Source organism: Anomaloglossus baeobatrachus, chromosome 7, assembly GCF_048569485.1.
Source record: "Anomaloglossus baeobatrachus isolate aAnoBae1 chromosome 7, aAnoBae1.hap1, whole genome shotgun sequence".
NCBI classification, from domain to species: Eukaryota; Metazoa; Chordata; class Amphibia; order Anura; family Aromobatidae; genus Anomaloglossus; species Anomaloglossus baeobatrachus.
The window spans coordinates 13,380,110-13,406,023 of record NC_134359.1 but is presented as its reverse complement, the minus strand read 5'-3'; the positions used below and the strand labels follow the sequence as shown (position 1 = coordinate 13,406,023).

At 51.1% G+C, this 25,914-nt stretch overlaps 1 protein-coding gene across 1 annotated transcript in view; it reads left to right on the top strand.

Annotated features, from left to right (window-relative positions):
* Window positions 1–25,914, top strand: part of MARCHF4 (membrane associated ring-CH-type finger 4) — a 147,904-nt gene that overhangs the window by 86,940 nt on the left and 35,050 nt on the right. Inside the window, exons 2-3 of the mRNA XM_075317042.1 lie at window positions 5,687–5,848; window positions 13,085–13,277. Of these exons, the coding sequence (XP_075173157.1) occupies window positions 5,687–5,848; window positions 13,085–13,277 (355 nt within the window). The remainder of the gene's footprint in view (window positions 1–5,686; window positions 5,849–13,084; window positions 13,278–25,914) is intronic.

Sequence of the window (25,914 nt, the reverse complement as noted above, 5' to 3'; positions counted from 1 at the left end):
TGGAAGGATTCTTCTTAGTACAGTCTGGTGATATTATTTAGGCTCCATGTGAATAATGTGATATACGGTACATTGCCGTGTATGGCAGTGTTATGTTGGAGCTACATGCTCATTAGTTGTGCACTGTAATGTTATTTCTACACTTTATAGTGCTGCTACTTTGGCACATTCGGATGCTGTGTAGCAGTATTATTTTGGGACTATTCAGTAATCAGTGGTAACATTTGTGCTGTGTGTAGCAGCATCATTTCCATGCTGTATGGCGGTATTATCACAGATGATTGTGGGTGAAGTGATTGATTCTGTCAGATGATGGGGGACGTGCTGGATCCGTGCAAACTAAGTGAATACAACTAAATCTGGGGTTTTCTGAAGATAAACTCTTCTGCTATAATAATAAATAGAAAGTTTTTATAACGATGCAGGACTTTTCATTATTAAAATTAATCCCTTTCTACGAAGCCCAAACCTCAACAGCTAAAACCAGCGCCAAACTGGAGATTAAGCTCTAATTACTGGATAGCGACCTCTCCGTGCCGCGACCACACCATCTGCCAGCGCCGGCTCCGGAGCCATTTGCTCCGCTGACGTAGGGAGAACACTAAAGCCCGCTACACACGCTTCAATATATCTCACAATCCGTCGTTGGGGTCAAGTTGTAAGTGACGCACATCCGGCATCGTTTGTGAGGTATCTGCGTGTGACAGCTACTTGCGATCAGGATTGAACGCAAAACCGTTGATCGCAAACACATCGTATCATTCTCTAGAATTGAGCGTTTTGTTGCACGAACCTAGTCAATTGTAACGTGTGACATCCCTCATACGATTTTGGTGTCTGAGGCTATGTGCGCAGGTGTGCGCTCTGCACCGCAGCTTAAAAAAGGTCCGCTTCAGAGCGCAGCTGAAAAGCTGAAGCGCCTCACAATGTCTGTCATGCACTAATCTCTGTCAGTCCGTCACTATCTCTGTCCCTCACTCTCATTCCATGTCAGTCTATCCTCTCTCATATACTCACCGATCCCCGATCCCTGGCGCTGCACGGCATTCACACTGCTCCGGCGGCTTTTACTGTTTTGAAAAAGCCGGCCGCCCATTAAACAATTTCGTATTCCCTGCTTTCCCCGCCCACCAGCGCCTATGATTGGTTACAGTGAGACACGCCCCCACTCTGAGTGACAGGTGTCACACTGCACCCAATCACAGCAGCCGGTGGGCGTGTCTATACTGTGTAGTGAAATAAATAATTAAATAATTAAAAAAAACGGCGTGCGGTTCCCCCCATTTTTAAAACCAGCCAGATAAAGCCATACGGCTGAAGGCTGGTATTCTCAGGATGGGGAGCTCCACGTTATGGGGAGCCCCCCACCCTAACAATATCAGCCAACAGCCGCCCAGAATTGCCGCATACATTATATGCGACAGTTCTGGGACTGTACCCGGCTCTTCCCGATTTACCCTGGTGCGTTGGCAAATCGGGGTAATAAGGAGTTATTGGCAGCCCATAGCTGCCACTAAATCCTAGATTAATCATGTCAGGCGTCTATGAGACACCCTCCATGATTAATCTGTAAATTACAGTAAATAAACACACACACCAGAAAAAATCCTTTATTAGAAATAAAAACACACACATATACCCTGGTTCACCACTTTAATCAGCCCCAAAAAGCCCTCCTTGTCCGGCGTAATCCAGGATGATCCAGCGTCGCTTCCAGCGCAGCTGCATGGAGGTGACCGGAGCCGCAGCAGACACAGCCGCTCCTGTCACCTCCACGCAGCAAATGAAGACAGCCGTGCGATCAGCTGCTGTCACTGAGGTTACCCGCGGCCACCGGTGGATGCAGCGGTGGCCGCGGGTAACCTCAGTGACAGCAGCTGATCGCGCGGCTGTGTTCATTTGCTGTGTGTAGGTGACCGGAGCGGCTGTGTGTGCTGCGGCTCCGGTCACCTCCATGCAGCAGAGCTGGAAGCGACGCTGCATCATCCTGGATTACGCCGGACAAGGAGGGCTTTTTGGGGCTGATTAAAGTGGTGAACCAGGGTATATGTGTGTGTTTTTATTTCTAATAAAGGATTTTTTCGGGTGTGTGTTTATTTACTGTAACTTACAGATTAATCATGGAGGGTGTCTCATAGACGCCTGACATGATTAATCTAGGACTTATTGGCAGCTATGGGCTGCCAATAACTCCTTATTACCCCGATTTGCCAACGCACCAGGGTAAATCGGGAAGAGCCGGGTACAGTCCCAGAACTGTCGCATATAATGTATGCGGCAATTCTGGGCGGCTGTTGGCTGATATTGTTAGGGTGGGGGGCTCCCCATAACGTGGAGCTCCCCATCCTGAGAATATAAAAAAAAGCAACAATAAGAGGATAATGTCCTCCAAAAATCAAGTATTACTCACAGCAAGTTGGGCTGCAGTGTGTACATCGCCCTGGCCAAAAACTGATGCTCTAGCAGGATACAGCTAAACCCCCACTAAGTGGAGACATCACAGGTGCAGGAGAAGCACATCACACACACACCTTCATGGAATGGAGGGGAGGTGACTGCTAGATGATAAAACTGCACACAAGTGGCTTGTATAGAGCGCTGTTCACATGCAGATGACACAGTCACAAACCCGCAGCCTATTAGGTAACGCCCTTCTATTAGATCAGGCGGGCTGCCAAGCCGTACTCCACTGTATATCATGCACGGACAGACACTCTACAATGCAAGGCCCAACAGAAAGGGGCCTGGCTGTATCCTGTACAAACAAAAAAATATGAGGTTTTTGTTGGTATTTATGGCCATAAAACGTAAGCCTACACCCTCGTCAAGGGACCTCATGTCTGTAGGTCCCTACACTAAATATAAAAAAAGCAACAATAAGAGGATAATGTCCTCCAAAAATCAAGTATTACTCACAGCAAGTTGGGCTGCAGTGTGTACATCGCCCTGGCCAAAAACTGATGCTCTAGCAGGATACAGCTAAACCCCCACTAAGTGGAGACATCACAGGTGCAGGAGAAGCACATCACACACACACCTTCATGGAATGGAGGGGAGGTGACTGCTAGATGATAAAACTGCACACAAGTGGCTTGTATAGAGCGCTGTTCACATGCAGATGACACAGTCACAAACCCGCAGCCTATTAGGTAACGCCCTTCTATTAGATCAGGCGGGCTGCCAAGCCGTACTCCACTGTATATCATGCACGGACAGACACTCTACAATGCAAGGCCCAACAGAAAGGGGCCTGGCTGTATCCTGTACAAACAAAAAAATATGAGGTTTTTGTTGGTATTTATGGCCATAAAACGTAAGCCTACACCCTCGTCCTAAGTGGAGACATCACAGGACCTGCACCTGTGATGTCTCCACTTAGTGGGGGTTTAGCTGTATCCTGCTAGAGCATCAGTTTTTGGCCAGGGCGATGTACACACTGCAGCCCAACTTGCTGTGAGTAATACTTGATTTTTGGAGGACATTATCCTCTTATTGTTGCTTTTTTTATATTTAGTGTAGGGACCTACAGACATGAGGTCCCTTGACGAGGGTGTAGGCTTACGTTTTATGGCCATAAATACCAACAAAAACCTCATATTTTTTTGTTTGTACAGGATACAGCCAGGCCCCTTTCTGTTGGGCCTTGCATTGTAGAGTGTCTGTCCGTGCATGATATACAGTGGAGTACGGCTTGGCAGCCCGCCTGATCTAATAGAAGGGCGTTACCTAATAGGCTGCGGGTTTGTGACTGTGTCATCTGCATGTGAACAGCGCTCTATACAAGCCACTTGTGTGCAGTTTTATCATCTAGCAGTCACCTCCCCTCCATTCCATGAAGGTGTGTGTGTGATGTGCTTCTCCTGCACCTGTGATGTCTCCACTTAGTGGGGGTTTAGCTGTATCCTGCTAGAGCATCAGTTTTTGGCCAGGGCGATGTACACACTGCAGCCCAACTTGCTGTGAGTAATACTTGATTTTTGGAGGACATTATCCTCTTATTGTTGCTTTTTTTATATTTAGTGTAGGGACCTACAGACATGAGGTCCCTTGACGAGGGTGTAGGCTTACGTTTTATGGCCATAAATACCAACAAAAACCTCATATTTTTTTGTTTGTACAGGATACAGCCAGGCCCCTTTCTGTTGGGCCTTGCATTGTAGAGTGTCTGTCCGTGCATGATATACAGTGGAGTACGGCTTGGCAGCCCGCCTGATCTAATAGAAGGGCGTTACCTAATAGGCTGCGGGTTTGTGACTGTGTCATCTGCATGTGAACAGCGCTCTATACAAGCCACTTGTGTGCAGTTTTATCATCTAGCAGTCACCTCCCCTCCATTCCATGAAGGTGTGTGTGTGATGTGCTTCTCCTGCACCTGTGATGTCTCCACTTAGTGGGGGTTTAGCTGTATCCTGCTAGAGCATCAGTTTTTGGCCAGGGCGATGTACACACTGCAGCCCATCCTGAGAATACCAGCCTTCAGCCGTATGTCTTTATCTGGCTGGTTTTAAAAATGGGGGGAACCGCACGCCGTTTTTTTTAATTATTTAATTATTTATTTCACTACACAGTATAGATCCGCCCACCGGCTGCTGTGATTGGGTGCAGTGTGACACCTGTCACTCAGAGTGGGGGCGTGTCTCACTGTAACCAATCATAGGCGCTGGTGGGCGGGGAAAGCAGGGAATACGAAATTGTTTAATGGGCGGCCGGCTTTTTCAAAACAGTAAAAGCCGCCGGAGCAGTGAGAAAGCCGTGCAGCGCCGGGGATCGGGGATTGGTGAGTATATGAGAGAGGGCTGCTAACTTCAGTTACTCAGGAGTTTAGCGGTCACCGGTGAGTCTTCACTGGTGACCGCTAATCAGGACGCGACACAGACAGAGCCGCAGCATGACAATGAAGTCGGGTGAAGTTCACCCGAGTTCATTCTGACCGTGCGGCTCTGTCTGTGTCTGCTGTAATCTGCCATTCAGCTCTGCTACATGGCTGTCTGTGTCTGCTGTCATCTGCCATTCAGCTCTGCTACATGGCTGTCTGTGTCTGCTGTCATCTGCCATTCAGCTCTGCTACATGGCTGTCTGTGTCTGCTGTTAGCGGCCATGTAGCAGAGCTGAATAACAGATGACATAGTAAAAACGCATCCCTACACATTACACACGCTTGGCAAGTCAATAAATAAAAAAAAAAAAAAGGTGCCCAATGCATACGTCACAGAACACATGATGTAAAGGAGCGCACACAAAATTGACCAATTTAACATAGACTACTAACGCTCGTGTGACAGCAAATGAACGACCAACGTGAAATCTCATAGATCCCGTATGCAACCTGGGCGTGTCACATCGCAAATGCGATTGTACAACTAATTGCAACGTGTAAAGTGGGCTTTAAGCTTCCTCTGGCCTCGGGGGCTGCAGTTCTCAGCGCAGCTCGTGTGTGGCCGGTATCAGTTAAATGCAAGCTGTTGTTCTTTGTTATCAGCCATTTTGGGCGAGAGGAGGATATAGAGGCATGTATCATCTGTTCAGGAATTGTTATTTATTTGTGTTTTTTTCTTAAAGTTTATACATTGTTGCAAAGTAGATTTCCAAGATCAGTGAATCTCAGGCGCTGCGCAGCTTTTGACGCTGCAGAACTGCTTTGTCAGATAGGTGTGCCGCCCTTCATGGGAGTAATTGTGTTTTGCAGGGGGAGCTGCTGAGTCCGTGTCGCTGTGACGGGTCGGTTCGTTGTACGCACCAGCCCTGTCTGATCAAGTGGATCAGTGAGCGGGGGTCCTGGAGCTGTGAGCTGTGTTATTACAAGTACCACGTCATCGCCATAAGTACAAAGAACCCCCTTCAGGTAAAGGTAGGTGGTCCCCGGCCCAGGCGGCTCATGACGTCACTTGCTTCTGTTCTTTACGACCGTAGTTTGTTGTTTTTAACATTATTTTGCTTAAATAGTTTCCTTTTTTTAAAAAAATTATTTACAAAGTTGTGCTTGAAATATTTGGTGTGGAGATTTTCAATTTTTTTATCTGATTTTTACACAAAATTGCAGCAACGTTTAATGGAACTAAGATTTTATATGATTTAAAGGGAATATGTCACCAGGTTTTTGCCACCTATTCTGAGAGCAGCATAACATTGGGGTAGAGACCCTGATTCCAGCAATGTGTCACTTACTAGGCTGCTTAGTGTAGTTTTGATAAAATCACTGTTTAATCAGCAGTAGATTATCATTACAGGACTACTTGGCGTGCTGCAGGTAGTCCAGCATATTCATGAGTTCTGTATAACTGCTAGATCTGCAGCAGAGAAAACAGTGATTTTACCAAAATGACAGCAAACAGCCCAGTAAGTGACACATCGCTGGAATCAGGGTCTCTGTCTCTGCATTATGCTGCTCTCAGATGGGGGAGCAAAAACCTGGTGACAGATTCCCTTTAAATGGAATCTGTCACCAGCTGTAAACAGCGTAATAGAGAGCTCCTGATTCCAGCGATGTGTCACTTACTTGGCCTCTTGCTGTATATATTCATATAATATGTACATATTCATGAGCTCTGATCAGTGTGAGATGATTACTAAGGATGATATTTTAAAGGGAACCTGTTTCCAGATTTTGTATATATAAACTAAAACTATCACATTACGCAGCGCCTGTGCTGAAGCCTATGAAGGTGCATGTTCTCCCCTGACTCCCCCTGCAGACCCCACAAATACCTTGTGACAATCTCCTCTCCTGTATTGTAATCTTTGTGTTTGGTCCGATGGGCATCCTTGGTTGCGGTTCCTATCCCTCTACCTTTTGATCGCCCTCCTTTTGTGATGATTGACGTAGATGACGCCTCCTGTGCCATCCACGTTGCCGGGAAAAATCTGACACCTGCGCAGAATCATTGACAGCTTGCGCAGGCGCACTTCGGTCTGCCCTACTGCAGGCAGAGCTGAAAACATAGGTGCGCATGTGCGAACCGTCAAGGTTTCTGCACAGGTGTGAGATTTTGCCCAGTGCCGTGGATGGCACAGGAGGCGTCGTTCTCGTCAATCACCACAAAAATTTGATGACAGGTTCCCTTTAAAAGGCCACCCAAAAAGCGACCATCTATTGGGCGAGATAATCCAAAAGCTAAGAAAGCAAAACTGTCTCAAGCAGCTGAGACAAGTGAACAGCGCCAGTTCGGGCTTGAAAGGAAACAGAGTAAATTTGAAATTTTAATCAAAATTTGTTCAAAAAGCAGCAGTTGTTGTTGTCGGTGCTACAATAAATTTGTAAGAATAAACAACTGTTAGCGCCAAAATAACAAAAAAGAGCGGAAAAAACAAATATTAAACGCTGAAGATGTCACCATCAGGTGAAGCCGAAAATGCAACCAACAGTTCATCGTGTCATTTTCCGCGAGCGACGCTGCGGGTGTTGTGCTAATATTTTATATTCACTGATGAGCGACTCAATTCATCATGAATCCAATTCGTGATGGTTAAAATGTAACATTCTGGGGCATCCAAAAGAATTAGAATTGAGTTTGGACAAATCCAGCAAAATGGCGGCAGCTGAGGGATGTTTACTTGATTTATTGAGGACGCATTACCCTCATCTGATCCGTGCATCACTCCCCGCATGTGACCGCATGGGCCAAAAACCTGCACAAAAAGACCGCGGACAATAGGGAGGCACTGAGGCCGCACATGATAGGGAGGCACTGAGGCCGCACACAGCGAGGGACACACAATAGGGAGGCACTGAGGCCGCACACAGCGAGGGACGCACAATAGGGAGGCACTGAGGCTGCACACAGTGAGGGACACACGATAGGGAGGCACTGAGGCCGCACACAGCGAGGGACACACAATAGGGAGGCACTGAGGCCGCACACAGCGAGGGACGCACAATAGGGAGGCACTGAGGCCGCACACAGCGAGGGACACACAATAGGGAGGTGTGAAGCCCCACAGGTGTTGTGTCGGTGCATACCTTCAGGGACTCCACGTAGCTGGATCTGGTCACAGGTAGGAGATCTTCTTCTTGTCGTGACGCCACTCTCAGTATTGCGGCCAGTAGGGACCGCCACTGCAGGTTGAGGGTCGCCTGGGGCTGATGGTGTGTGCAGTTAGTTGGAATAGCCTCCTGAGAGTGAGGCAAGCCCCAGGGCCCGGTGTAGATGCGTAGTACTACAAGTCGCAGAATGACTCACACAGGCAGAACTGTCTTTCAAGGGCTTTACTCACATTTGATGGCAGGGTGAGTAGCCCGGGCGTAGCTGAGATGAACCAGGTGGGAACCAGGTATCCTTCAGGCTGACTTTATGAGGGTGACTACCAACTCGCCTTCCTTAGCCCTTGGTGGTTTGGGGTGACCCCGACTTTGAGTCCCTATGGGGGTCACCCAGGGAAGTTGCTGAAGCCTCTCTCCCCTTCGTTTGCCGTGTGCTTGTTGCCTGGGCCAGATCACTCCAGCTTCTTGCCTCCTGTGAGCTATGGGCCCTAACTGTGGCTACGTGGCTGCGGCTTTTTGTGGTGTTGTGGCGTGGGCTTTGAGAGCCCCACACCGGCAGGTTTAGCAAAAGAAAGCTGGATCTATCTCCGCTTCGGGATCTGCCGCCCGGTTGGGCCTGGTACTCTCTAGCAGTCTCCTTACTTCCCACTCCGTGCTCTTCTCTCTAGCTGAGATGGGTTTCGGGTAGCACTCCTAGGTGACCGTTCTCCCCCGTCAGTAGCCACTGCGCGGGCGCTGTTAGACAGCAACAGCCCCACAGGTATGCTCCTCACTGAGCCCTATGGAGTTCTGCTCTAACTGACTCACTGCCCCTCCTCTCCTGTTCTTGCCTACGCCACCTAGCAACCAGACTCTCCACCACACCCCTTGAGAGGAGATGGAGGCTTTTGGCCCCCTCCACTATTCCAGTGAAGGTCAAGGCTTTTCCCCCTCCTGGGATCCCCAGGGGTCCTCTCATGGGTACATGTGTGAGACCTGATCACTATGCGCCTGTGTTCCACACCCCTGTCAGCCTTCTGGATTACCTGTATTGTACTGTCCCCAGCATGGGTGCAGTACTCAGTGGTGCCTGACCAGGTCAGGGGCGCCACAGAGGCACTGAGGCCGCACACAGCGAGGGACACACAATAGGGAGGCACTGAGGCCGCACACAGCGAGGGACACACAATAGGGAGGCACTGAGGCCGCACACAGCGAGGGACACACAATAGGGAGGCACTGAGGCCGCACACAGCGAGGGACACACAATAGGGAGGCACTGAGGCCGCACACAGCGAGGGACACACAATAGGGAGGCACTGAGGCCGCACACAGTGAGGGACACACAATAGGGAGGCACTGAGGCCACACACAGTGAGGGACACACAATAGGGAGGCACTGAGGCCGCACACAGTGAGGGACACACAATAGGGAGGCACTGAGGCCGCACACTACGAGGGACACACAATAGGGAGGCACTGAGGCCGCACACAGTGAGGGACACACAATAGGGAGGCACTGAGGCCGCACACAGTGAGGGACACACAATAGGGAGGCACTGAGGCCGCACACAGTGAGGGACACACAATAGGGAGGCACTGAGGCCACACACTACGAGGGACACACAATAGGGAGGCACTGAGGCCGCACACAGTGAGGGACACACAATAGGGAGGCACTGAGGCCGCACACAGCGAGGGACACACAATAGGGAGGCACTGAGGCCGCACACAGTGAGGGACACACAATAGGGAGGCACTGAGGCCGCACACAGCAAGGGACACACAATAGGGAGGCACTGAGGCCGCACACAGCAAGGGACACACAATAGGGAGGCACTGAGGCCGCACACAGCAAGGGACACACAATAGAGATGCACTGAGGCCGCACACTGTGAGGGACACACGATAGGGAGGCACTGAGGCCACACACTACGAGGGACACACAATAGGGAGGCACTGAGGCCGCACACAGTGAGGGACACACAATAGGGAGGCACTGAGGCCGCACACAGCGAGGGACACACAATAGGGAGGCACTGAGGCCGCACACAGTGAGGGACACACAATAGGGAGGCACTGAGGCCGCACACAGTGAGGGACACACAATAGAGATGCACTGAGGCCGCACACAGTGAGGGACACACAATAGGGAGGCACTGAGGCCGCACACAGCGAGGGACACACAATAGGGAGGCACTGAGGCCGCACACAGCGAGGGACACACAATAGGGAGGCACTGAGGCCGCACACAGCGAGGGACACACAATAGGGAGGCACTGAGGCCGCACACAGTGAGGGACACACAATAGGGAGGCACTGAGGCCGCACACAGTGAGGGACACACAATAGGGAGGCACTGAGGCCGCACACAGTGAGGGACACACAATAGGGAGGCACTGAGGCTGCACACAGTGAGGGACACACAATAGGGAGGCACTGAGGCCGCACACAGCGAGGGACACACAATAGGGAGGCACTGAGGCCGCACACAGTGAGGGACACACAATAGGGAGGCACTGAGGCCGCACACAGCAAGGGACACACAATAGGGAGGCACTGAGGCCGCACACAGCAAGGGACACACAATAGGGAGGCACTGAGGCCGCACACAGTGAGGGACACACAATAGGGAGGCACTGAGGCCACACACAGTGAGGGACACACAATAGGGAGGCACTGAGGCCGCACACAGTGAGGGACACACAATAGGGAGGCACTGAGGCTGCACACAGTGAGGGACACACAATAGGGAGGCACTGAGGCCGCACACTACGAGGGACACACAATAGGGAGGCACTGAGGCCGCACACAGTGAGGGACACACAATAGGGAGGCACTGAGGCCGCACACAGTGAGGGACACACAATAGGGAGGCACTGAGGCCACACACTACGAGGGACACACAATAGGGAGGCACTGAGGCCGCACACAGTGAGGGACACACAATAGGGAGGCACTGAGGCCGCACACAGGGAGGGACACACAATAGGGAGGCACTGAGGCCGCACACAGCGAGGGACACACAATAGGGAGGCACTGAGGCCGCACACAGTGAGGGACACACAATAGGGAGGCACTGAGGCCGCACACAGCAAGGGACACACAATAGGGAGGCACTGAGGCCGCACACAGCAAGGGACACACAATAGGGAGGCACTGAGGCCGCACACAGCAAGGGACACACAATAGAGATGCACTGAGGCCGCACACTGTGAGGGACACACGATAGGGAGGCACTGAGGCCACACACTACGAGGGACACACAATAGGGAGGCACTGAGGCCGCACACAGTGAGGGACACACAATAGGGAGGCACTGAGGCCGCACACAGCGAGGGACACACAATAGGGAGGCACTGAGGCCGCACACAGTGAGGGACACACAATAGGGAGGCACTGAGGCCGCACACAGTGAGGGACACACAATAGAGATGCACTGAGGCCGCACACAGTGAGGGACACACAATAGGGAGGCACTGAGGCCGCACACAGCGAGGGACACACAATAGGGAGGCACTGAGGCCGCACACAGCGAGGGACACACAATAGGGAGGCACTGAGGCCGCACACAGTGAGGGACACACAATAGGGAGGCACTGAGGCCGCACACAGTGAGGGACACACAATAGGGAGGCACTGAGGCCGCACACAGTGAGGGACACACGATAGGGAGGCACTGAGGCCGCACACAGTGAGGGACACACAATAGGGAGGCACTGAGGCCGCACACAGTGAGGGACACACAATAGGGAGGCACTGAGGCCGCACACAGTGAGGGACACACAATAGAGAGGCACTGAGGCCGCACACAGTGAGGGACACACAATAGGGAGGCACTGAGGCCGCACACAGTGAGGGACACACAATAGGGAGGCACTGAGGCCGCACACAGTGAGGGACACACGATAGGGAGGCACTGAGGCCGCACACAGCAAGGGACACACAATAGGGAGGCACTGAGGCCGCACACAGCAAGGGACACACAATAGGGAGGCACTGAGGCCGCACACAGCGAGGGACACACAATAGGGAGGCACTGAGGCCGCACACAGTGAGGGACACACAATAGGGAGGCACTGAGGCCGCACACAGTGAGGGACACACAATAGAGAGGCACTGAGGCCGCACACAGTGAGGGACACACAATAGGGAGGCACTGAGGCCGCACACAGTGAGGGACACACAATAGGGAGGCACTGAGGCCGCACACAGTGAGGGACACACGATAGGGAGGCACTGAGGCCGCACACAGCAAGGGACACACAATAGGGAGGCACTGAGGCCGCACACAGCAAGGGACACACGATAGGGAGGCACTGAGGCCACACACAGTGAGGGACACACGATAATGAGGCACTGAGGCCGCACATGATAGGGAGGCACTGAGGCCGCACACAGCGAGGGACACACAATAGGGAGGAGAATCCCAGCACTCAAATTGAAGACAAGAGGGGAATTATGCAAAAGTGATTTTATTGACTGATACACTGCAAAAGGAACCTAACCAGAGCAACAGCACCAACGTTTCGGCATAGAGCCTTTCTCAAGGTCGTTGCATCACTGGTCAGAGTAAGGAACTACGGGTCTCGGAGGACAACCGGAGGTTTGCAAATAATGGTAAGGTTCCACACGTTTTTGCAGAGTATGCTCATGGGTGAAGGGGTGACAGGATCACAATGTGAGGTGAGAGGACGCCTGCAGTGGAGATCCGGGACTGGCATCAGTGGCAGGGAGAGAGGCTGCAGGATCCCTGCATAGACACAGAGGTATAAGACGACGCGTTCACTCCATGCAGCCGCCACTAGGGGGAGCCAAGGATTGTAACAGTAGCACAGTCTGCAGTGAGCTCCTCAGCTCCCCCTAGTGGTGGCCGCAGGCAGAATCTTATCATTATGTCTATGTATGTATCAGGAAAACCGCACTAAACGTATAAAGATATTCTAAACATCATCAGCACAGAATGTTGTAAGAAAACACCAACAAAACGTGGAGGTTTTCTGTAAATATACAATGTGGACGCATTTCACTGTCTGAACGTGCGTCCACTGCTGGACGTGTGCACGGCTCCTACACATCGGCAGGATTTTCGCCTCCTCTCACCCATGTTTCCCTCTTTTTTTCCAGTGGCAAGCCATCTCGCTGACCGTCATTGAGAAGGTGCAGATTGCGGCCGCCATCTTGGGCTCCCTCTTCCTTATTGCCAGCATCTCGTGGCTCATCTGGTCAACATTCAGCCCTTCAGCCAAATGGCAGCGTCAGGACCTGCTCTTCCAGATCTGCTATGGGATGTATGGCTTCATGGACATAGTGTGTATAGGTGAGCAGCCCCGCCGCTCCACGCAGACGCAGGGGGTCCATTCATCATTGGGGGGGGTTTAAGTCACTTTTCTTATTTTGTCTGGAATTGCAGCTCCATTGAGGTGAATAAGGAGGAGCTGTAATACCAGACGCAACCTGTGTATTGGTGTGGCGCTGTATCTGTAGGGGAGCAGCCATGTTTTTCAATTCTTATTAACCCTTTAATGTAAACCTGTCCCGTATGTATAAAATCTGAATTAAAAAGGCCAAATCTCCCGGGTCTTTCTGAAACTCTCCAGAACTGGGGAGGCCGGGTCACAAGCATTGGGGGAGGGGAATATTGGGTGTGGAGTAGGCACGGGGGGTGGGGGGGGCATGAATGGGAAGTCTCCTCTTCTCCCAGATGCTGGTTTTTGTGACCGGCGGAGAGGGGACCGGTGACATCACTGCATCCGGCACATGATGTCACTTCTACAAATCCGCAAAAAAACAAGGAAAAGAATAATTGTCTAATTTGAGCCCGACCACCCGACTACTCAGCATTGAAGGCAATGTCCGGGATTACATTAATGTGTCTGCTTTCTTGTAGAAATAGCGCCACCTTTCTTAGTGGCTGGTTCTGGTACTGCAGCATGTTTATGTACAGGAGGAAAGCAGCTGTGTTTTTCTAATCTCATACTGGCCCTTTAATAATATTGCAACATTGTATCTTTACACCTGTGTTCTGAAGAAGCGGCTTCATGTATGAGTCGGGCGGTGGCAGCAGTGACATTTTGGAATATTGACACTCCGGATACCTGAGGTCCCAGTGATACAGGACTGGTGACGTGACCGGCGCGGAGCAGCTGGATGAGCGGCCGCCTCGCTCCGTCAAGATGCCTTTGCTGTAATTATCTCTGGGTTTGTTGTGCCGCTGCCATTAATCGTTACAGTTGCCATGCTACGATGGTTCCTGGTATCTCGGTGTCTAGACGGAGCGCAGCGGCTGCGCCAGGGCACCGGAGGATCAGTGCTTTGTTAATGAGCTGTTAATGATCAGAGCAAGTGTGGCGTTAAACGCGGAGGTCCTAGCGCGACCCTGTGAAAGGAGTACGGGAGGGGGGACGCTGCGACTGAGACCACAAAACCAGATCTCCAACGTGTGAAGAGTGGAGCTGCTCGTTAGGTGCCGCCTGGGAGTGATGGGCAATATTCTGTATGAAGGGGATGGTGCCACCTGGGAGAGATGGGCAATATTCTGTATGAAGGGGATGGTGCCGCCTGGGAGTGATGGGCAATATTCTGTATGAAGGGGATGGTGCCGCCTGGGAGTGATGGGCAATATTCTATATGAAGGGGATGATGCCACCTGGGAGTGATGGGCAATATTCTGTATGAAGGGGATGATGCCGCCTGGGAGAGATGGGCAATATTCTGTATGAAGGGGATGATGCCGCCTGGGAGTGATGGGCAACATTCTGTATGAAGGGGATGATACCACCTGGGGGAGATGGGCAATATTCTGTATGAAGGGGATGATGCCACCTGGGGGAGATGGGCAATATTCTGTATGAAGGGGTTGGTGCCACCTGGGAGTGATGGGCAATATTCTGTATGAAGGGGATGGTGCCACCTGGGAGAGATGGGCAATATTCTGTATGAAGGGGATGATGCCACCTGGGAGTGATGGGAAATATTCTGTATGAAGGGGATGATGCCGCCTGGGAGTGATGGGCAATATTCTGTATGAAGGGGATGGTGCCGCCTGGGAGTGATGGGCAATATTCTGTATGAAGGGGATGGTGCCACCTGGGAGAGATGGGCAATATTCTGTATGAAGGGGATGATGCCGCCTGGGGGAGATGGGCAATATTCTGTATGAAGGGGATGGTGCCACCTGGGAGTGATGGGCAATATTCTGTATGAAGGGGATGATGCCGCCTGGGAGTGATGGGCAATATTCTGTATGAAGGGGATGATGCCGCCTGGGAGAGATGGGCAATATTCTGTATGAAGGGGATGATGCCGCCTGGGAATGATGGGCAATATTCTGTATGAAGGGGATGATGCCACCTGGGAGTGATAGGCAATATTCTGTATGAAGGGGATGATACCACCTGGGAGAGATGGGCAATATTCTGTATGAAGGGGATGGTGCCACCTGGGAGTGATGGGCAATATTCTGTATGAAGGGGATGATGCCGCCTGGGAGTGATGGGCAATATTCTGTATGAAGGGGATGATGCCGCCTGGGAGAGATGGGCAATATTCTGTATGAAGGGGATGATGCCGCCTGGGAATGATGGGCAATATTCTGTATGAAGGGGATGATGCCACCTGGGAGTGATGGGCAATATTCTGTATGAAGGGGATGGTGCCACCTGGGAGAGATGGGCAATATTCTGTATGAAGGGGATGGTGCCGCCTGGGAGTGATGGGCAATATTCTGTATGAAGGGGATGGTGCCACCTGGGAGTGATGGGCAATATTCTGTATGAAGGGGTTGGTGCCACCTGGGAGTGATGGGCAATATTCTGTATGAAGGGGTTGGTGCCACCTGGGAGTGATGGGCAATATTCTGTATGAAGGGGATGGTGCCACCTGGGAGAGATGGGCAATATTCTGTATGAAGGGGATGATGCCACCTGGGAGAGATGGGCAATATTCTGTATGAAGGGGTTGGTGCCACCTGGGAGTGATGGGCAATATTCTGTATGAAGGGGATGATGCCGTCTGGGAGTGATGGGCAATATTCTGTATGAAGGGGATGATGCCGCCTGGGAGTGATGGGCAATATTCTGTATGAAGGGGTTGGTGCCACCTGGGAGTGATGGGCAATATTCTGTATGAAGGGGATGATGCCACCTGGGAGTGATGGGCAATATTCTGTATGAAGGGGATGATGCCACCTGGGAGAGATGGGCAATATTCTGTATGAAGGGGTTGGTGCCACCTGGGAGTGATGGGCAATATTCTATATGAAGGGGATGATGCCACCTGGGAGTGATGGGCAATATTCTATATGAAGGGGATGGTGCCACCTGGGAGTGATGGGCAACATTCTATATGAAGGGGATGGTGCCACCTGGGAGTGATGGGCAATATTCTGTATGAAGGGGATGATGCCACCTGGGAGTGATGGGCAATATTCTGTATGAAGGGGATGATGCCGCCTGGGAGTGATGGGCAATATTCTGTATGAAGGGGATGGTGCCGCCTGGGAGTGATGGGCAATATTCTGTAGGAAGGGGATGATGCCACCTGGGAGTGATGGGCAATATTCTGTATGAAGGGGATGATACCGCCTGGGAGAGATGGGCAATATTCTGTATGAAGGGGATGGTGCCACCTGGGAGTGATGGGCAATATTCTGTATGAAGGGGATGGTGCCACCTGGGAGTGATGGGCAATATTCTGTAGGAAGGGGATGATGCCACCTGGGAGTGATGGGCAATATTCTGTATGAAGGGGATGATACCGCCTGGGAGAGATGGGCAATATTCTGTATGAAGGGGATGGTGCCGCCTGGGAGTGATGGGCAATATTCTGTATGAAGGGGTTGGTGCCACCTGGGAGTGATGGGCAATATTCTGTATGAAGGGGATGATACCGCCTGGGAGAGATGGGCAATATTCTGTATGAAGGGGTTGGTGCCACGTCTCAAGGCTGCTTCGGTGGTCTCACACTGACACACACAATTTTGCCCACGGTTGTTTTTAGAGTCCACTCCACTCCCATGCCCATCGAACATGCGGTTACGTGCTAGTCTTCCGCCAGTCTTCTATCTTATCAGCGAGTATCCCGGTATCACGCACATGAATCCTTCTTGAACGGTTTCTGGGAGATTTCGCTGACGCCCCGGAGATTGACCACCTCTTCCTGGAGTTTGGGAGGGTTTCCCGTTTTTCAAAAAGTTTTCTGGACCTTCTAGGATTTTTGGGAAGTATCATCATAAAACGACAGATACTGGAGAACAGAGGCCTTTACACCATAAAAAAATATATAATATTGATGGCAAAACGAATCATCTGTAAGGGATACAATGCCAGGAATAGCGTCCGTGCCCCCTACTGTTAGCGATAGATCAGCACTATGACATTGTGTGGTGGCAGCTGCCATCTCCGAGGACGTGGACTGTAGGTTTGGGCAGTGGTTGGGGCAGTCAGTGCTATCTCTCCAGCTCCGCACCCTTCCTCCATTATGTGCGCCCGTGTTACAGCCCTGTTGTTCTGTGACTGCGGCTCTGGCCTTTTCCATGGCTTGAAACGCGTCATCCAGTGCCCCCTACTGTTAGTGATAGATCAGCTCTCTATCATTGTGTGGTGGCACGTGGCATCTCCCAGGACGTGGACTGTAGTTTGGGCAGTGGTTGGGGCAGTCAGTGCTATCTCTCCAGCTCCGCACCCTTCCTCCATTATGTGCGCCCGTGTTACAGCCCTGCTGTGCTGTGACTGCGGCTCTGGCCCCTTCCATGGCTTGAAACGCGTCATCCCGTGTCCCCCTCCTACACCATTTTGCATCCTCCATCTCCTTCTCCACGTTTTCTGCCAGACAAGCAGTTGTACAGCAGCTTTGATTCGTCATCGCACGCCCGGGGCCATAATAATTCTTCTTCCCAAAATGGGCAGCGACTCCTAAGCAGCGCTGTTACCGCCGCCGCTCAGAAGCCGTCGCAGCCGGTTAATGTCTTCACTAGTAAATGAGACAGAAAGCGCCATAAAAATCCCCACAAATCTTCTGAATTTGATGTTTTTTCGCGTCATCCCATCTGCACGAGAAAGGAGCAGCAGGAGGCGCAGCCATTACTCATCGGAATGACGCCCCCCGTTGGATTTTACGGATGGTGCGTTTCTGGTTGGCGAGAAAAGGGTTCTGTCATCTGAATCCATATTTTTTTTGCCGGGGGGGTGCAGTCATTTTTCCCTACACCAATTCCATTGACAAGCAAAGGACGTCACTGAGCGCTGCGGCCGATCCGCGCTGACGCGTTTTATGATTTATTTTTGTAAGGTTTTATAGAAGCAGAATTAATGGGTGTAACGGCGCTCACATTATATCAGCCGGCGTTACCGCGCTAATGACCGGCAGACCGAGGCCGTAATGTTCACCGCCGCCGGCGCTCCAGCTCTAGAGTGACGTGCGCTCATAAAGTCGCCCCTGGTTGGCGCTCTGCCATCTCTACTATGCAGACTCACACCCACCGGACGCACAGAGGACAACCCATTATATACTGTGCCCGGTGTGCCAGGTACAGCAGCTCAGCCGACAGTATCACACATGAGAGGATTAGATACACGGCTCAGCAGACAGTATCACACATGAGAGGATTAGATACACGGCTCAGCAGACAGTATCACACAGGAGAGGATTAGATACAAAGCTCAGCAGACAGTATCACACAGGATAGGATTAGATACAAATTTCAGCAGACAGTATCACACAGGAGAGGATTAGATACACAGCTCAGCAGACAGTATCACACAGGAGAGGATTAGATACAAAGCTCAGCAGACAGTATCACACAGGATAGGATTAGATACACAGCTCAGCAGACAGTATCACACAGGATAGGATTAGATACACAGCTCAGCAGAGAGTATCACACAGGAGAGGATTAGATACACAGCTCAGCAGACAGTATCACACAGGAGAGGATTAGATACACAGCTCAGCAGACAGTATCACACAGGAGAGGATTAGATACACAGCTCAGCAGACAGTATCACACAGGAGAGGATTAGATACACAGCTCAGCAGACAGTATCACACAGGAGAGGATTAGATACACAGCTCAGCAGAGAGTATCACACAGGATAGGATTAGATACACAGCTCAGCAGACAGTATCACACAGGATAGGATTAGATACACAGCTCAGCAGACAGTATCACACAGGAGAGGATTAGATACAAAGCTCAGCAGACAGTATCACACAGGATAGGATTAGATACAAAGCTCAGCAGACAGTATCACACAGGAGAGGATTAGATACAAAGCTCAGCAGACAGTATCACACAGGATAGGATTAGATACAAAGCTCAGCAGACAGTATCACACAGGAGAGGATTAGATACACAGCTCAGCAGACAGTATCACACAGGAGAGGATTAGATACAAAGCTCAGCAGACAGTATCACACAGGATAGGATTAGATACACAGCTCAGCAGACAGTATCACACAGGAGAGGATTAGATACAAAGCTCAGCAGACAGTATCACACAGGATAGGATTAGATACACAGCTCAGCAGACAGTATCACACAGGATAGGATTAGATACACAGCTCAGCAGAGTGTATCACACGGGATAGGATTAGATACACGGCTCAGCAGACAGTATCACACAGAATAGAATTAGATACACAGCTCAGCAGACAGTATCACACAGGAGAGGATTAGATACACAGCTCAGCAGACAGTATCACAGAGGATAGGATTAGATACAAAGCTCAGCAGACAGTATCACACTTGATAGGATTAGATACACGTCTCAGCAGACAGTATCACACAGGATAGGATTAGATACACGGCTCAGCAGACAGTATCACACAGGAGAGGATTAGATACATAGCTCAGCAGACAGTATCACACAGAGGATTAGATACACGGCTCAGCAGACAGTACCACACAGGATAGGATTAGATACAAGGCTCAGTATCGCACATGATAAGATTGGATACTTTATCATACATGTTGGGCTTAGATGCACTTTCGGAGAGATGGTTTGTTGCGTGTTGGGGGTTGTGGATTTCTGCACAAGTCTTGTTGATGCTTGGCCTCCTTACGTCGGAGGTGAGAATCTGGGATACGAGGCGCTGCAGCAGATTTGCCGAGTTTCTTTTCTCCGCTCTGGAACATCTCCTGCCGGTTCCTATATATCGACGCCGATGTCCTGATGTGTCCCCATGAGTCACCCGCGCGATCTCCGCAGCAGCCGCCGTCCACCTGATTACAGCGTCTGCTTCCAGGGTGCAGCAGAGGACGGCTCCTCCAGTGACAGCTCCGCTGACAGCGCTGCACAGACACATTAGCACCCAATTACATATACCCGACCTCCAAGAGCGCCAGCACCGATGACAGCGGCGAGGACAGAATCACGGGAAGAAAGCGAAGCAGAACGTCTGTGACCGGAGCCTCAGTGTCTCTCTATCTGTGCTTGCTGTCAGTGAATCGGCGCATGCGTCTACACACACGAGGGCCACAAACCCATCCCAATCTATAACTGGGTGCAGCTGAGGAGTTGTCACATCTCCCTCCAGTCTATACTCCAACTGTCACAATGTATCCGCTAAACAGAGGATCGTTAACACCTGATACAATTGTAACAAACACTCAGCTCTTAAGCCCACTTTACACGCTTCAATGTATCTCACAATCCGTCGTTGGGGTCAAGTTGTAAGTGACGCACATCCGGCATCGTTTGTGAGGTATCTGCGTGTGACAGCTACGTGCGATCAGGATTGAACGCAAAACCGTTGATCGCAAACACATCGTATCTTTGTCTAGAATTGAGCGTTTTGTTGCACGAACCTAGTCAATTGTAACGTGTGACATCCCTCATACGATTTTGGTGTCTGAGGCTATGTGCGCAGGTGTGCGCTCTGCACCACAGCTTAAAAAAGGTCCGCTTCAGAACGCAGCTGAAAAGCTGAAGCGCCTCACAATGTCTGTCATTCACTAATCTCTGTCAGTCGGTCACTATCTCTGTCCCTCACTCTCTGTCCATGTCAGTCTATCCTCTCTCATACTCACCGATCCCCGGCGCTGCACGGCGTTCACACTGCTCCGGCGGCATTTACTGTTTTGAAAAAGCCGGCCGCCCATTAAACAATCTCGTATTCCCTGCTATCCCCGCCCACCGGCGCCTATGATTGGTTACAGTGAGACACGCCCCCACGCTGAGTGACAGGTGTCACACTGCACCCAATCACAGCGGCCGGTGGGCGTGTCTATACTGTGCAGTGAAATAAATAATTAAATAATTAAAAAAAATGGCGTGCGGTCCCCCCCAATTTTAAAACCAGCCAGATAAAGCCATACGGCTGAAGGCAGGTATTCTCAGGATGGGGAGCTCCACGTTATGGGGAGCCCCCCAGCCTAACAATATCAGCCAACAGCCGCCCAGAATTGCCGCATACATTATATGCGACAGTTCTGGGACTGTACCCGGCTCTTCCCGATTTGCCCTGGTGCGTTGGCAAATCGGTGTAATAAGGAGTTAATGGCAGCCCATAGCTGCCACTAAATCCTAGATTAATCATGTCAGGCGTCTCCCCGAGATACCTTCCATGATTAATCTGTAAATTACAGTAAATAAACACACACACACCCCCGAACAATCCTTTATTAGAAATAAAAAACACAAACATATACCCTGGTTAACCACTTTAATCAGCCCCAAAAAGCCCTCCATGTCCGGCGTAATCCAGGATGCTCCAGCGTCGCTTCCAGCACTGCTGCATGGAGGTGACCGGAGCTGCAGCAGACACCGCCGCTCCTGTCACCTCCACGCAGCTAATGAAGACAGCCGCGCGATCAGCTGAGCTGTCACTGAGGTTACCCCCTGTCACTGGATCCAGCGGTGGCCGCGGGTAACCTCAGTGACAGCTCAGCTGATCGCGCTACTCACCTCAGTTGCTGGGTGGAGGTGAGAGGAGCGGCGGTGAGTAGCGCGATCAGCTGAGCTGTCACTGAGGTTACCCGCGGCCACCGCTGCATCCAGTGACAGCGGGTAACCTCAGTGACAGCTCAGCCGATCGCACGGCTGTCTTCATTTGCTGTGTGGAGGTGACCGGAGCGGCTGTGTCTGCTGCAGCTCCGGTCACCTCCATGCAGCAGCGCTGGAAGCGACGCTGGAGCATCCTGGATTACGCCGGACATGGAGGGCTTTTTGGGGCTAATTAAAGTGGTGAACCAGGGTATATGTTAGTGTTTTTTTATTTCTAATAAAGGATTTTTTCGGGTGTGTGTGTTTATTTACTGTAATTTACAGATTAATCATGGAGGGTGTCTCATAGACGCCTGACATGATTAATCTAGGATTTAGTGGCAGCTATGGGCTGCCATTAACTCCTTATTACCCCGATTTGCCAACGCACCAGGGCAAATCGGAAAGAGCCGGGTACAGTCCCAGAACTGTCGCATCTAATGTATGCGGCAATTCTGGTCGGCTGTTGGCTGATATTGTTAGGCTGGGGGGCTCCCCATAACGTGGAGCTCCCCATCCTGAGAATACCAGCCTTCAGCCGTATGGCTTTATCTGGCTGGTTTTAAAAATGGGGGGAACCGCACGCCGTTTTTTTTAATTATTTAATTATTTATTTCACTACACAGTATAGACACGCCCACCGGCTGCTGTGATTGGGTGCAGTGTGACACCTGTCACTCAGCGTGGGGGCGTGTCTCACTGTAACCAATCATAGGCGCCGGTGAGCGCGGAAAGCAGGGAATACGAGATTGTTTAATGGGCGGCCGGCTTTTTCAAAACAGTAAAAGCCGCCGGAGCAGTGTGAATACTGTGCAGCGTCGGGGATCGGGGATCGGTGAGTATGAGAGAGGGGGGGACACTTCAGTCACTTAGGAGATTAGTGGTCACCGGTGAGCCCTTCACAGGTCACCGCTAATCAGGGCGCGACATAGACAGAGCCGCAGCATGACAATGAAGTCGGGTGAAGTTCACCCGAGTTCATTCTGACAGTGCGGCTCTGTCTGTGTCTGCTGTCATCTGCCATTCAGCTCTGCTACACGGCTGTCTGTGTCTGCTGTCATCTGCCATTCAGCTCTGCTACATGGCTGTCTGTGTCTGCTGTCATCTGCCATTCAGCTCTGCTACATGGCTGTCTGTGTCTGCTGACATCTGCCATTCAGCTCTGCTACATGGCTGTCTGTGTCTGCTGTCATCTGCCATTCAGCTCTGCTACATGGCTGTCTGTGTCTGCTGTCATCTGCCATTCAGCTCTGCTACATCGCTGTCTGTGTCTGCTGTCATCTGCCATTCAGCTCTGCTACACGGCTGTCTGTGTCTGCTGTCATCTGCCATTCAGCTCTGCTACATGGCTGTCTGTGTCTGCTGTCATCTGCCATTCAGCTCTGCTACATGGCTGTCTGTGTCTGCTGACATCTGCCATTCAGCTCTGCTACATGGCTGTCTGTGTCTGCTGTCATCTGCCATTCAGCTCTGCTACATGGCTGTCTGTGTCTGCTGTCATCTGCCATTCAGCTCTGCTACATCGCTGTCTGTGTCTGCTGTCATCTGCCATTCAGCTCTGCTACATCGCTGTCTGTGTCTGCTGACATCTGCCATTCAGCTCTGCTACATGGCTGTCTGTGTCTGCTGTCAGCGGCCATGTAGCAGAGCTGAATGGCAGATGACATAGTAAAAACGCATCCCTACACATTACACAGGCTTGGTAAGTCAATAAATAAAAAAAAAAAAAAAGGTGCCCAATGCATACGTCACAGAACACATGATCTAAAGCAAGGGTCTCAAACTCAGCTGGGTGTATGGGCCGCACACAGAAAAAAAATAATTTGAGGGGCCGCATTCTTTTCAGGACAAAGTGACATTGGTAGTGGTACCATATATATATATATATATATATATATATATATATATATATATATATATATATATATATATATATATATATATAAAACGCACACATTTTTTTTTGTAAGTAATACAGTTTTATTTACAATAAGCACTGCATAGTAATTTTGGCCAACATCTTGTAGTAATGTGCCCCATCCTGTTCCCCATTCTGTAAAAATGTGCGCATCCTTGCCCCCTTGTAGCAATGTGCCCCATGCAGGTCCCCTTCTTATAATAATGTGCCCCCATGCAGGTCCCCTTCCTATAATAATGTGCCCCCATGCAGGTCCCCTTCCTATAATAATGTGCCCCCATGCAGGTCCCCTTCTTATAATAATGTGCCCCCATGCACGTCCCCTTCCTATAATAATGTGCCCCCATGCAGGTCCCCTTCTTATAATAATGTGCCCCCATGCACGTCCCCTTCTTGTGGTAATGTGCTTCATGCAGGTCCCTTTCTTGTATTAATGTGCCCCATGCATGTCTTCTTGTAGTAATCACACACACACACACACCCTGTGCAGCCTCAGCTAACAGACACACACACACACACACACACCCTGTGCAGCCTCAGCTGACACACACACACACCCCCTGTGCAGCCTCAGCTGACACACACACACACACACCCTGTGCAGCCTCAGCTAAGGCTAAGTTCACATTTCCGTTGATTTGTATCAGTCACATGCGTCGCTTGACGCATGTGACTGATGCGCTGTTCAACGCTGTACAACGGATGACAAAGAACAGAATTCTTTGTCGGATTCCGTTGTGTGCGGGGGGCGGAGTTCGGGGGCAGAGCCGAGCGGGGGGCGGGGCCAGGCGCTGAGGATGTCAGTGGAAGTGCTGCGGTCTGCATGACTGGGGACAGGTGAGTGTATCTGTGAGTGAGTGAGTGTGTGTATGTGCATGTATGTATGTATGTATGTATGTGTGTGTGTGCACATGCAAAGTGCGGGAGGGGGCGGAGCCGAGCAGGGGGCGGGGCCAGACGAGGGTGTCAGTGCTTGTCTGCATGGCTGGGGACAGGTGTGTGTGTGTGTGTGTGTGTGTGTGTGTGTGTACATGTGCGGAGTGCGGGAGGGGGCGGGGCCGAGCGGGGAAGTGTCGGCCTCCCTGCACACGTAACCAGCCTAAATATCGGGTAACAGCAAAGCACCCGATGTTTACCTTGGTTACCCGATATTTACCTTGGTTACGGGCCTACACCGCTTAGCGCTGGCTCCTTGCACCGTAACCAGGGTAAATATCGGGTAACCAACCAAAGCTGGTGACGTGTGCAGGGAGCCAGAGAGCATGCGCAGCGAAATCCGACGGATCTCGCTGCTCAAAAAACGTTACATGCTGCGTTCCCCCCGCCCGGCGGTCAGTCGTTCCACGACTGATCAGTCGGGCGGAGGGTGCAACGCAGCATCATCAGTCACAATCCGCTGCTCATACAAGTCTATGGGAGCAGCGGAATCCGCTAAACGGATTCCGCTGTTTACAAGAGCAGCGGATTGTGACTGATAGATTTTAGCGGAAATGTGAACTTAGCCTAACAGACACACACACACACACACACACACACACCCCCTGTGCAGCCTCAGCTGACACACACACACACACATACCCTGTGCAGGCTCAGCTAACAGACACACACAGAAACACACACCCCCTGTGCAGCCTCAGCTGACACACACACACACACACACACACACACTCTGTGCATGTGCAGCCTCAGCTAACAGACACACACACACACACACACACCCCCTGTGCAGCCTCAGCTGACACACACACACACACACACACACACTGTGCAGCCTCAGCTAACAGACACACACACACACACACACACATACCCTGTGCAGTCTCAGCTAACAGACACACACACACACACACACACACACACACTGTGCAGCCTCAGCTAACAGACACACACACACACACATACCCTGTGCAGTCTCAGCTAACAGACACACACACACACACACTGTGCAGCCTCAGCTAACAGACACACACACACACACACACACTGTGTAGCCTCAGCTAACAGACACACACACACACACACACACACACACTGTGCAGCCTCAGCTAACAGAC